Below are 12,463 nucleotides of genomic sequence, written 5' to 3'. Positions count from 1 at the left end.
GCAGCGTCCTCCCGTTGGTAGGACGGTTCCAGTTTTTCTATTACGGTTACACGGTTTATTGTTGCCGGTTCTTATAAACTTGATCCACTAAAGGGGTTCTATTTCTACTCGGGCTTTGATATACTCGATACTGAACTCCTGCAGAGGGGGTAGTAGTATATATGGTGACGCCCCCTCGAAGCTTGTGCTGACTCCATCTGCTGGATTGGGGACATAACCCATGGTCTGGACTGATCCATGGTACTACAGGAACGAAAATTAGCAGGTAAGTAATAATTTTCTTATAACAAGGAGATCAAACTTGGGAATAGAAGAAAGAAGGACAGAGAGATAACCCTTGTGATTAAAGGGTTTCGCTATGTAAGTTGTCAGGAAGGCTTGAGATGTAGAGTTTCTAAAGTGAAAAGATTAAGGGAAAGCTTGGCTAAATAGCCAGGTTTTAAGTTTTTTTCGAAATGTTTGCAGACAGTCAGATGTCGGCAAGCTTACTGAAATCACCTTTTCACCTAGTCCATGCTGCTAGGCCTCTGCGTATCACAGAGAGAATGTAGGGCCTCTCTGAGGTGACTGTCCAGATTTGAGAGGCCAACATTTTCACCCCCGTGCTGTTTCCTCCTCCAGTTAAAAACACAGATGTGGCAGCTGCTGAAGGGACACGATCACCTGCAGGATGAGTTCTCCATGTTCTTTGACCAGCTGCGACCTCCAGCCAGCCGCATGGGAGACTTTGAAGTGATCAACTGGACAGAGGAAAAGGAGTATGAGGTGGAGATCCCTTAAGAGGAGGGAGGGCCATGTTAGGGGGAAGGGGACAGGAGGGCAAGGTCAGCGATGACCCCAAGAAAGTGAATGCTGAGAGTGGAGCCAGCATTCTAAGAGGAGCAAAGGGACAGGTGGAAGTAGTACCTTCAGGTGGGAGGAGAAAGATAAGATGGTCATGGAAGAGAGAAGCTTGCCCTGTTGTCACCTGGGTTTCCATTGCTGTCGCTGCTTACTTATGATGATGTGAAAGGTGGAGAGAGAGGGGAGGGAGTTTGACCGATAGCCTCTTGTGTTTTCAGTTTGATGGCTTTGAAGAGGTGTCGTTGCCGGACATGGAAGAGGAAGAAGAGCCGCCAAAGATGCACCCGTCTTCAAGAAACAAAAGGCGGAAAGAAGTTGGAAGCAACCAGATGCATGACAAGGTCAGGAAGCTTTCCTTACTTTCCTCTGTCACTGGGGACTGGTGAAGCAGAAACCCAGGGCCCTGTCTCTGCCTTCAGCTCAGTGTTTTATATTTACCAAGGTCGTATTCTGACCGGAAGGTGGCGGTGGGGGAGGAGCATTTCACAATCCTTTGGTTTGCAGGAGCTGGAGTGGGCGGAGGGGGTGAAAGAGTGCCCATGTTCCCGTGCTGATGGAGGGACGGAGCAGAGAGCGAAGAAGACCAAACGGAAGACCTGTAGCCACTGCAGCAGTAAGGTTAGTGATGGGATGTCCACGAGCTTCCCTCTGCCTGTCCAGAATCACCTGTTTAGAATGAGCTGTAAGGGTGAAAGCACAACCTGATGTACCTCACATCGTCTTTTGGTGATGTGTTTGCAGGGGGGGGGGGGGGGGGGGGAAGAGCATATGGAGCGTGATCCTAGTTTTCTCTGTGTCAAAAATAAAAGTTTTAGATGGATCTATGCATTTGGTGTCTTTAAGAATTGAGGGCCCATGGACCAACCTGGTACTGTCAGTGCTGTGTTGGGGTAGGAATGGAAAGGTTTTATAGGCATCCGTGTTAAATAAGGAGATGTAAGCAGATGTTATAAACAATATACTTTTCTGTGATCCCTCATGCCCTTTCTGAATGTATATGCACGACCACTTTCCGAAACGCAAGACCTAGTGTTTCCTAGTGCCTAGAAAGATGGCTTCAGGACCAGTGGGTTATGCTGTCTCCATCTATCAGCAGATGAAGACAGCAAACTGAAGTGACATCAGCCTGCCAGTATTCTCTGTCTCCAGCAGATGGTGGACATGCATTTCCCTACTGGGGACTGCCTTAGATTTTGGAAGGAAAAATAAAAGGAAAATTAATTTGCCCCGCTCTCCTGTGGTGATACCAAATGGTCCCTCTTCCAGTTGAGAATTCCTGAGGTGATTTCCTTGGTCCCTGAGATGAGTACCTTGTTCTGGTAGCTGATTTTTTTAGCCGGCGTGGACGTAGCTGCTTGGACAGCTGAAAGGCAGTGGGTGCAGGAAGCCGAGCATGGTGGTGATGGCAGATGCTCTTCACTGCCCCGCAGCTGGAGACCGTTTCTGTACTCAGCTGGGAAAGGCTGAGCTCATTTTTGTGTAGGGCTTCCTCACCCGGTTTCCATGCTTGGTGCGCCGTTCCAATGTTCGTCCTTATCCGAGGGAGGTTTAAGAGACGTGGACAGCCTGGCAGGTTGAAAAGCCTCTATCAACTAGGCCCCATTCTGAGGCTTCTCTCCTGTGCACCCTGTGATAGGCTGTGGTGGTGTTCACGCACTTTGCCTGTGGGCTCAGCTGCCCTCTTCAGGAGTGTCAGTTCAGGAAATGCATCTGTTTGTGCGTCCAGTTTTTGGATGCTTTCGAGGGTGTCAGTTTGGGCATCCAGGTTAAGCGGTGTCCGGGCTAGATGTGCGCTTAAGCTGTATGCTTGGGCGCGTTGCTTGGCGCTTATCTTTGGGACGCCTAAAAGTTTAGACGCCTAACAAAAAAAAAAAAATCAAAGAAGAATGGCACCTATAGCTGAGAAATTTAAGCGCCTTTCCCTATGGTGTTGCCTGTCATATTCAGGCATCTCAGCCTGGAGTGCCCTCTAACGTGTGCCAGTGCTGTTTGGAGGCTCAGGGAGGTTTATCTTACTCTGATTTTCTAAGCCTGGTTCTTCCCAGTCTGATGAGGGCCTGGGTAAAGACGTGTCAGGAAGAATGCCTGATATTGAAACTCCGTTAACTGGTTTGTCAGCGGCGGAAGGTAGCTCAGTGGGTGCAGCACAGATGCCTCCTGGTTTGGATCCTTCTGCCTTCTCTTGGGTAGAATTTTTTCAAGGGTTGCAATCCTTTCTTCAGGTGCAGGCCCCAGCCCAGATCAATCTTGCTAGAGGTGAGCCGCAGCCTGTTACTGCTGTTAAGCGCCGGAATACATCTAGATCAGCAGTAGAGCTTCCAGATAGGGATCCGGATACCACGGATGACAAGGCTGATCTTGACTCCCTGGAGGATGGGGAAATTCCTCTGGGACTGGCACCATATAGGATTATGTTGCGGTTCTTTCATAGAGATGAGCTGTCAGCTCTGATTTCCCGGACTTTGAAAATGCTGGAAGTGCCTAGGATGGATTCCAATTATGAGCCAAAGAAAAATCCCATTTTGGTCTCCTTGCGTAAAGCCTCTTGTTTTTTCCCTGTCATGGAGGCTATTCAAGAATTAATTGATTTTCAATGGGGCGCCCTGGAGGCTAATTTCAAAGGGGGCCATGTTTTGGAAGGTCTATACCCCTTGGATCCAGTGGTGAGAGATTATTTACGATTTCCGAAGGTGGACGCACTTGTTTGTGCTGTCTCCAAAAGATGACTATCCCTGTAGAGGGTGGAGTGACCTTGAAGGATGCTCATGATTGGAGAATTGAGTCCATCCTTAAGCATTTGAAGCAGTGGCATTGATGTTGCAGATAGCTTCTTCTTGTGCCCTGGTGGCTCGCTCTTGTTTACTTCTCTCTCAGGAGGTTAATGACGCTGGAGTGAATTCCAGGGCAGTTATGGAGGCAGCAGCTGCCTTTTTGGAAGATGCGGGCTATGATTTGGTCCGCACTTCGGCCAGAGGGATGGCTTTGATAGTAGCGGCCCGGTATCTGTAATGGCTGAGAAATTGGTCAGCCAATGCGACCTCTTAATGCTAATCTTACAAAATTGCCCTTTGAAGGCTTGCTTTTATTTTGAAGCAAGTTGGAGAAATTGACCAGTAAGTGGGGCGAATCCCCGGTTGCCTGGGGTAAGAAGCAGATGCTGTGCTCCTTTACCATGAGAGGTCGTGCTCGGGGATCCAAGCATTTTTCAACCCTACAGAGGAGCGACCTTCCAGAGAACTCGTCTTTTTGGTAGATCTCAGGCCTTTTGTCTCAGACAGCCCAGTGGTTCCAGTACCCACATCTCAAGAAAATATGGGGTGATATTCCATTTATTTCTTTGTGTTCATGAAGGAGGGCTCCTTTTGTCCCATCTTGGATCTCAAAGGGTCAGCCGTCATTTGCAGGTGACTCATTTTCACATGGAAACTTTGTACTCAGTGATAATGGCCATGCAGTTGGGGAAATTTCTGACCTCCTTGGATCTGTGCAAGGCGTACCTCCATATTCCCATTTGACTGGAGCACCGTTTTCTGTGTTTCGCAGTGTGGGGTGCTATATTCAGTTTCAGGCATTGCCTTTTGGTATGGCCACTGCACGCAGAACTTTTCCCAAGGTTATGGAGGTAGTGGTGGCAGAGTTGAGAAAGGATGGGATTCTAGATCATCCCTATTTGGACAACTAGCTGATTCGGGCCAAGTCTCTGGAAGAGAGCAGACTGATGACCTGCAAGGTGCTGTCCCCTGATACAAGAGCTTGGTTGGGTGGTGAACCTAGCCAAGAGCAGTCTTCAGCCATCTCAGTCATTGGATTATCAGTGTGTTCGTTTCGACATGAGGCAGGGCAAAGTTTTCTTGCCAGAAGCTTGTATTCAAAAGTGGATGACATAGGTGTGTTTCTTGGTGAACATTATATACCCAACAGTGTGGGCCTATCTACAGGTACTCTGTTTGATGGCTTCTTCTTCAGCGCTTCCTGCTGTCTCGTTGGACCTCGCAGTCTCAGGACTACTTGATTTGGCTCCACCTGCCGCTGGAAATCTGCTCCCACCTTTAGTGGTGGTTGCAAGCGGATCATCTGAGAAAGGAAGTTTCCCTGACATCGCCGGACTGGTTGGTACTTTTGATAGATGCAAGCCTCCAGGGTTGGGGAGCTCACTGTCAGAAATTATCGGCACAAGGGTGCTGGAATTCAGAGGAGTCTCTCTGGAACATCAATCGGCTGAAATCCTGGGTGGTCTGCTTGGCAGGCTGCAGGGTCGAGCGGTCCGGGTAATGACGGACAACGCAACAACGGTGGCTTTCATCAATTGGCAGAGAGGAATTAAGAGCCAGCAAGTGTTGCAGGAAATAGACCAACTTATGGAATGGGGGAAGTGTATCTTCAGGAGATCTTGGCCTTACACATTGCAGGAAAAGACAAAGTAAGAGCAGACTTTCTCAGCAGGGAGAGTCTGGCCCAGGAGAATGGGTATTGTTGGATGAGGTGTTTCAGCTGATAGTGGATTGCTGGGGCCTTCCTTTCCTAGACCTGCTGGTTCCTTGAGTCTTCAGTCGCAGGAGAGATCCGAAGTCCTTTGGTATCGATACTCTTGTGCAGGTCTGGCCAGAGGACAAGCTGCTGAATGACTTTCCTCCGTGGCTCATGTTGGGCAGAATAGTTTGGAGGGTCAAAGGCCTCAGGGGGATGGTGCTTTTGGTGGCACCACGTTGGTCCAGGAGACTATGGTATGCAGATCTGTGAAGACTCCTGGTAGACTCCCCCCTTCATCTTCTGGCACATAGGAATCTGTTGCAGCAGGGATCTGTCCTTCACGAAGATATGACTCTGTTTTGTCTTACGGTATGGCCCTTAAGAGGGCTTGCTTGTTGAAGCGTGGAAATTTTACTGCGGTGATTGCCACCTTGCTATGAGCATGAAAATTCTCCACTTCCTTAGCCTATGTACGGGTTTGGCGAGTGTTTGAGACTTGGTGTGAGGATCCTACTCATTTTGGAATTTTTGCTGGATAGATTGAATAAAGGGTTGGCCCTTAATTTCTTGAAGGTACAGGTAGTGGCTTTTGCCTGTTTAAGGGGTCAGGTGAATGGTGATTCCTTATAGTCTCATCCTGATATGGCTCTTTTCTTGAGGGGAGTGAAACACCTTCGTCTTCCCTTGTGAAGTCTTAATCTGGTTTTGGACTTTTTGGCGGGTCCTACATTTTGACCAATGGGTTCCCTTTCCTTGCACTTACTGACCTTGAAAACGATGTTTCTGGTGGCGATATGTTCTGTGCGTCAAATTTTCGACCTGTAGGCCTTGTCGGGAACCGTTTCTTCAGGTGACCTCAGGGGCGATTCAACTGCGAATTGTTCCTTCTTTCTTTCCTAAAGTGGTCTCAGATTTTCACTTGAATCAGTCCATTTCTTTGCCGTCTCTGGATCAGGAAAGAGATACGGAGGAATATCGCCTATTGCGTCCCTTGGATGTCAAGATACATATCCTGAGGTATCTGGATTTTTCTAAGCCTTTCCCGAATGATGGATCACCTGTTTGTACTTCATGGTGTAGGTAAATAGGGTGAGCCAGATTTGCAGGCTACAATAGCTCGATGGATTAAGGAGGTAGTCATGGCCGTGTATGTGGCTGCTGAAAAGCCATTGCCTACTCAGGTTAGGGCTCATTTCACTAGGGCTCAGGCAATGTCATGGGTGGAAGTTAGATTGTTGTCTCCTGTTGACATTTGCCGAGCTGCGACATGGTCCTCCTGACGCACCTTTTCCAGGTATTATAGTCTGTATGTACAGGCCTACGAGGAAGCAGCCTTTACACAGGCGGTTTTGCCTGGACCACGGGCAGCCTCCTACCCTATTCGGGAGTAGCTTTAGTACATTACACTGGTCTTGAACCCATCTGTCTAGGTGCTAGGAAATGAGAAATTACTACTTACCTGATAATTTCCTTTTCCTTAATCTAGACAAATGGGTTCAGTTTCCTACCCTTGGCTGCCATATGTTTGTATTATAGTCCTCCTGGGTGACTGTGTTCCAGGGGTTACTGGTTAGTGTTACTCCAGTCCCTAAACTATTGTTCATGTATTTGTCTGAGCTCAATGTTTCCTGTTGGCTGAGTACTGAAATGGTTATCTGTTTTTAATCAAGTTTTTTGCTGGTCTGTCCACAGTTGCTTTTGAAGAGAATACTGGCAGGCTGATGACACTGCAGGAGTATATATGTTGTGACATCAGTTTGCTCTGTCTCCATCTGCTGGTAGAGGTGCATAACCCACTAGTCCTGAACCCATCTGTCTAGATTAAGGAAAAGGAAACTATCAGGTAAGTAATAATTTCTCAGTAATAGCATATGATGCCATCCATTGGATGGGTTTGTGATGTTTGAATATGGGATTAGAGGGGAGAGAGGAATTAGTTAACATCTCTGTGACCTACAGGCATGTGACAACAAGTCTGCTAAAGGTCGAGATTCCCAGGAGACGCAGAGTGGGAGCCTGCAGGCAGAAGGGAGCCCACAGAAGGAGGTTGGCACAGGTCGTGTCACTGCTGAGGAATGCCAAGACGAGAAAGACAGGGCCAATGTGGACCTTTTGCAGGAGAAGAGAAAATCAGGACTCAGGAAGACTTTAGGTGAGGAGAAGGATCCCCAGTTGGATCAGTGAACAGCAAAAGCTGTTGATGGCCATGCGAAATTACTTCTGTCACCATTCCCCACAGGGAATGGAAGAGTTGTGAACTCCTACTCCCTTATAGCCAATGCTCCTGCACTATTCCCTACACTGTCTCCTTCTGGGAGGGGAGAGCTTGAGCCCCATCTCATCTCCCTCCCCTCCAAAAAAAAAAAAAAAAAGTCAGTCAGTGTTTCATGCAGGAGCCCCACTGTGCACCCCCCTCACAGTCTATGCTCTGGCACCATTCCCTATAGTGTCTTCTGCTGGGAGAAATTTGGAGGGGGGAGCTCGTGCTCCATTCCCCCCCTCCCCCAAAAAACCAAGCTGTGAGATCACCTGCTGTGCACCATTCTCTACAGCTTCTCCTGCTGGGAGAGACTGAAATGACTGCTGCTTGAGGGTTCTACAGTCACTGAAATGTCTGAATTGTAAGGAGACAAATAATGCAGTTCTCCTTTCTTTCTGCCACACTAGTCCAGAACGATTGGGTTTAGTTCCTCTGCCAGCTGATATCGGCAGAACACATTTTATTTTATTTTTTTTTTTATACGTGTGATGTTGCTGCTTCATACGTGGAGCACAGATCAGATTTTGCCAGTATTCTCTGCCTCCAGCTGATAGAAGAATTACTGATGGAGCAGCAGTATTACCGCTGATCATTTTAATCGTCTAGCCTAGGATTTGAATAAAAAACAAACAAACCCCAAAACATTTTATCTAAGACTTTTAGTTCTTTTGGGTCATGTATCTTTAAGTTTTACATATTTAATTATGCTCCTATCCCCATCAGAGGGTTTTTGGTTGAGCCAGGTTAAAGCAGATTCTCTGTACGTACCCGGATCAGTCCAGACACCTGGGTTTTGCCTTCCCTCCAGCAGATGGAGACAGAGAAGTTTTTTCAAACAAACCCTGGCATATATACCAAGGTGCCACCCACAGTCCCTCAGTCTTACTCTGTCTCCAGCAGATGGCAGAGGTGCAAAACCCACAGTCTCTTCTGATTTAAAAATAAATAAATAAATAAAATAAATAGGAATAGTTAGGGACTTCTGTTCCTTTCTTTGTTTTAAAAAAACAAAACAACAGAGGAAAGAAAAAGGAGGAAGCCCTTCACTATCTTTCTTTACCATTTAGCACAAAAATTAAAGAAAAAGAAAAGTCCCTTGAATGCTTTAAGATAAGACAGAAGGCCTTTAAACCAGTGATTTTCAAATCATTTTCCAAACGATGTAAGTATACAATTCAGGGAGTTTAAGGCCATTTCAGCCCTTCTGATGGTGGTTCACAGCCGCAGCCCAGACAATTGGGTTTTTCTCCCCTACCAGCAGATGGCGACAGCACAGCTATGACAGCACGCTCTTGCAGCAAATAAACCATGGAGGATGTTTCTAAAAAAGCTCCACCAAATAGAATCGCTAGAACCTGGAACAAAGCTGTAAGGTTCAGAATGAGCAGTTACACGCTCACCCCCGAGGCAGCTGAGTTTGGAACACAAGCAGGAAGCACTGCACAGTTGCAAGTGAAGATAACGTTTGACCCGCTGGTTTGGATTCCGAAAGGGATCCGTCTTACCTGGCAGCTTCCACAAGTGCTTAAACTCAAATTCTTTTGTCAGGCTTTTCTGTGCTTTGCAAAGCTGGGATGAAGAAAAAGAAGCTTCGGTTCCTGCAATACAGAAACCTCAGGATCATTTTTTGGGTTTCCATGTAGACCCCTGAAAAGATTTAAGGACTCAAATGGAAAATATGGGGGAAGAAGAGGAAGAGATTACCGCATTCATTTCACAGATTCACTCTTCCCTAAGGTTGGCGCAATATAACATTGAAGAGACTCCTGATTGGGATCCAAGGTTTATGGAAAGCATCAACAGGCTTCCCCCTCCATTAAGAATTAGAGAGTATGGTTTTAAGTGAATGGGACTCTCCAGCAACCCGTTTCAGATGGAAGAGCGTTTTCTCTAAGCTTCCCGCACTTCAGAGTCCGAGGTCATTCATTTCAAATGCCACAGGTTGATGCAGAGGTTTCTGAGGTGAGCAGAAAAACAACCATCACGTTGCAAGGAGGCCCTGCACTCGAGGACCCGCAGGATAGAAAAATAGAGCTTCCATTAAAGCATGTTTTTCATCAGCTGCTTTATCAGTACAAGTGGCAATTTGTTTGAGCTTTCTTGCAAGAGTGCATGGCTGCGCTGGATTCAGCAGCTTTCAGATGGAGATGAGGTAGTTCAGCTGGAATCTATATACTAATTCTCTTGGGGCTCTGATTTCCTCGCAATACTATTTTTATGCTGACAACTCCCAGATCTACCTTTCTACACCAGAAATTCAGTCCCAGATCTCGGCCTGCTTGTCTGGCATTGCTGCCGGGATGTCCCGCCGCCACCTTAAACTCAACATGGCCAAGACGGAGCTCCTTATCTTTCCCCCCCAAGCCACCTCCTCTTCCTCCTTTCTCTGTTTCTGTGGATAACACTGTTGTCATCCCGGTCCCATCAGCTCGTAACCTTGGAGTTTTCTTTGACTCTTCTCTCTCCTTGTCTACACCTATCTAAAACTCTGTAAACATGCCATTTCTTTCTCTATAACATTGCCAAAATCCTTCCCTTCCTTTCTGAACGCACTACCAGAACCCTTATCCACTCTTTCATCTCCTCCTGCTTAGACTATTGCAACCTGCCCCTCACGGGTCTCTCAGTGGGTCCTGAAAAGGATAAGACCTCTTTTCCACGCTCAAGACTTCAGAACGATCATCCAAGCAGTCATTTTTTCGAAACTAGACTATTGCAATTCCCTATTGCTAGGTCTACCATCATCATACTCCAAACCCCTACAGATGGTTCAAAATTCAGCAGCCCGAATCTTGACAGGCGCAAGGAAAAGAGACCACATATCCCCCGTCCTGAAAGAGCTTCACTGGTTACCCGTCTACTTCCGCATCATGTACAAAGCCATAACCATCACCTACAAAACTATACATCAACTCACCACTCTCGATCTTCAATTCCCTCTCCAAACACATAATTCTACCAGACCTACTAGAGATGCTTATAGAGGCTCCCTCCAAGTTCCCCCAGCGAAAACGACCAGACACATCACCATAAGAGATCGCGCCACCTCCACAGCTGGCCCTCTTTTGTGGAATTCCATTCCTACAGACCTCAGACAGGAGCCCTGCCTCTTAACTTTTAGGAAAAAACTTAAGACTTGGTTATTCAAACAAGCATTTCCGGACACAACCCAATGACACATTCCAATGACTCCTAAAACACCATTCCTCTTGTATATAACATTTATTTTGTATACTATATTTAAATTGTATATTGTTTAACCATCTCTTTTCTCTCCTCTCTTCTTCCTTCTCCTAGTTCGGCTACCCTTGTTAAATGTAACTGTACCTTCGGACACCACAGTTCTAGTTTTTGTATATAATGCACTCCTGTTCGATGTAAACCAGCAAGATATGTTTTTCATGATTGCCGGTATATAAAAACTCTAAATAAATAAATAAATAAAATAAATAAATCTCTCTCCACTGCAATCCGTCCTAAATTCAGCTGCACCACTTATCTTTCACCAAAGTCTCTATGCCCAAGAAATCCCTCTTCTGAAGTCACTGCATTGGCTCCCTATCCACTCCTTCATACAGTTCAAGTTGCTTTCTCACCTACAAAGGCCTTCACTCTGCAGCACCTCATACCTCTCCTCTCTTATGTCTCTCTATACCCCTCCTTGTGAGAGAGTGAATAAGGGTTCTGGAAGTGTGTTCAGAAAGGAAGGGAAGGATTTTGGCGATTATAAAGACAAGGATGTTAATCAATATATTTTGTGATTCCAAAAAAGGACAGATCATTCAGACCAATTCTAGATTTGAAAGGGGTGAACAAAAGTCTACATGTCCCACATTTTCGAATGTAAACTCTCTGTTCGGTACTGTCAGTGCGGAAAGGCAAATTTTTAATCTCACTAGATCTAACCGAGGTGTATTTCCAATTCTCTGTACGTACCCAGATCAGTTCAGACTCCTGAGTTTTGCCTTCCTGCCAGCAGATGGAGACAGAGAAAATTTCACTGACACTGTACATACCCAGTGTGCCACCTGCAGTCCCTCAGGATTTCTCTGTCTCCAGCAGATGGTAGATGGTGCAAAACCTGCAGTTCTGCAGTCAGGAGACTGTTTTGGATTTATGAGTCTTCCTCCCAGCGGGTTTTTGGGTCCTAGTGGGTCTTTCCCTTGTCTGGTTGAGGTGGATGAGCTGGGGGTTGGTGACCCTTTTGTATGTTTGCTCCATTCTTCTGTGGGGTGTAAATCTGGTGGTCCAGATCCCTCCCCTTCACGAGGCTGCTGAGGCAGCTACAGGAAGGGGGCAGTTGTTTCCTTTTAGTCGGTCCCTTTTTTAATTTGGCTGATTTTCTAATTTTTCTGCTAGCAGCTCTGTGTTCCATTCGAGGGAGTAGGTATTGTAAGTCTGGCTCTTTTCTGATCTGCCATGCGGCCTGCGCTCCTGGAACCTGAGCCTCTGCACCAAAGGAAAGTATTGGTTTCTATGGATCTTTATTTGTTCTTAGAGAGTTTAAAAAAAAAAGAGAACAAGGAACTAGATAGAGGAATCTGTGCAGCAGCGGGGTTCCCGGGAAGGAAGCTACCTTAGCAGCTCAGGAGCTCATCGATGAGGTTTTCCAGCAGCTTCTCTGCCTGTGTGCCATGGTGTTGGCACCATGGCACAGAGGGACTATTTCCCCGCTTATCGTTCAGAACTGGTGGTGCTTCAGGTGCGAGAAAGAACAGCGTGTGCGTGCAGCAGAAGCTTTCAGGGGTCTGCGTCAAGCATGACTGCACTGGTAGAATAAACCTCACAGATGACGGGGTCTAGCACTGAGGCTTTCCCCGTCAGCGCGGAAACGGCAGCTATTTTCGATTCCCTAGTAGTGTCGACAGGAGAGTCCCCTCCTCATCTATT

At 46.7% G+C, this 12,463-nt stretch overlaps 1 protein-coding gene across 5 annotated transcripts in view; it reads left to right on the top strand.

Moving 5' to 3' along the window:
• Window positions 1-12,463, top strand: part of GON4L (gon-4 like) — a 113,825-nt gene that overhangs the window by 85,854 nt on the left and 15,508 nt on the right. For 2 of the 5 annotated variants that reach the window (XM_029581249.1, XM_029581250.1), the window contains exons 26-29: window positions 622-765; window positions 1,062-1,184; window positions 1,348-1,461; window positions 7,273-7,465. In XM_029581249.1, coding sequence (XP_029437109.1) covers window positions 622-765; window positions 1,062-1,184; window positions 1,348-1,461; window positions 7,273-7,465 — 574 coding nt within the window. The remainder of the gene's footprint in view (window positions 1-621; window positions 766-1,061; window positions 1,185-1,347; window positions 1,462-7,272; window positions 7,466-12,463) is intronic. The other 3 variants (XM_029581252.1, XM_029581251.1, XM_029581253.1) reach the window with 3 other exon arrangements.

The sequence above is a fragment of the Rhinatrema bivittatum genome, chromosome 16 (assembly GCF_901001135.1).
Source record: "Rhinatrema bivittatum chromosome 16, aRhiBiv1.1, whole genome shotgun sequence".
Classification (NCBI taxonomy): Eukaryota; Metazoa; Chordata; class Amphibia; order Gymnophiona; family Rhinatrematidae; genus Rhinatrema; species Rhinatrema bivittatum.
The sequence above is the reverse complement of the archived record's forward strand: the minus strand, read 5'-3'. Positions and strand labels throughout refer to the sequence as shown.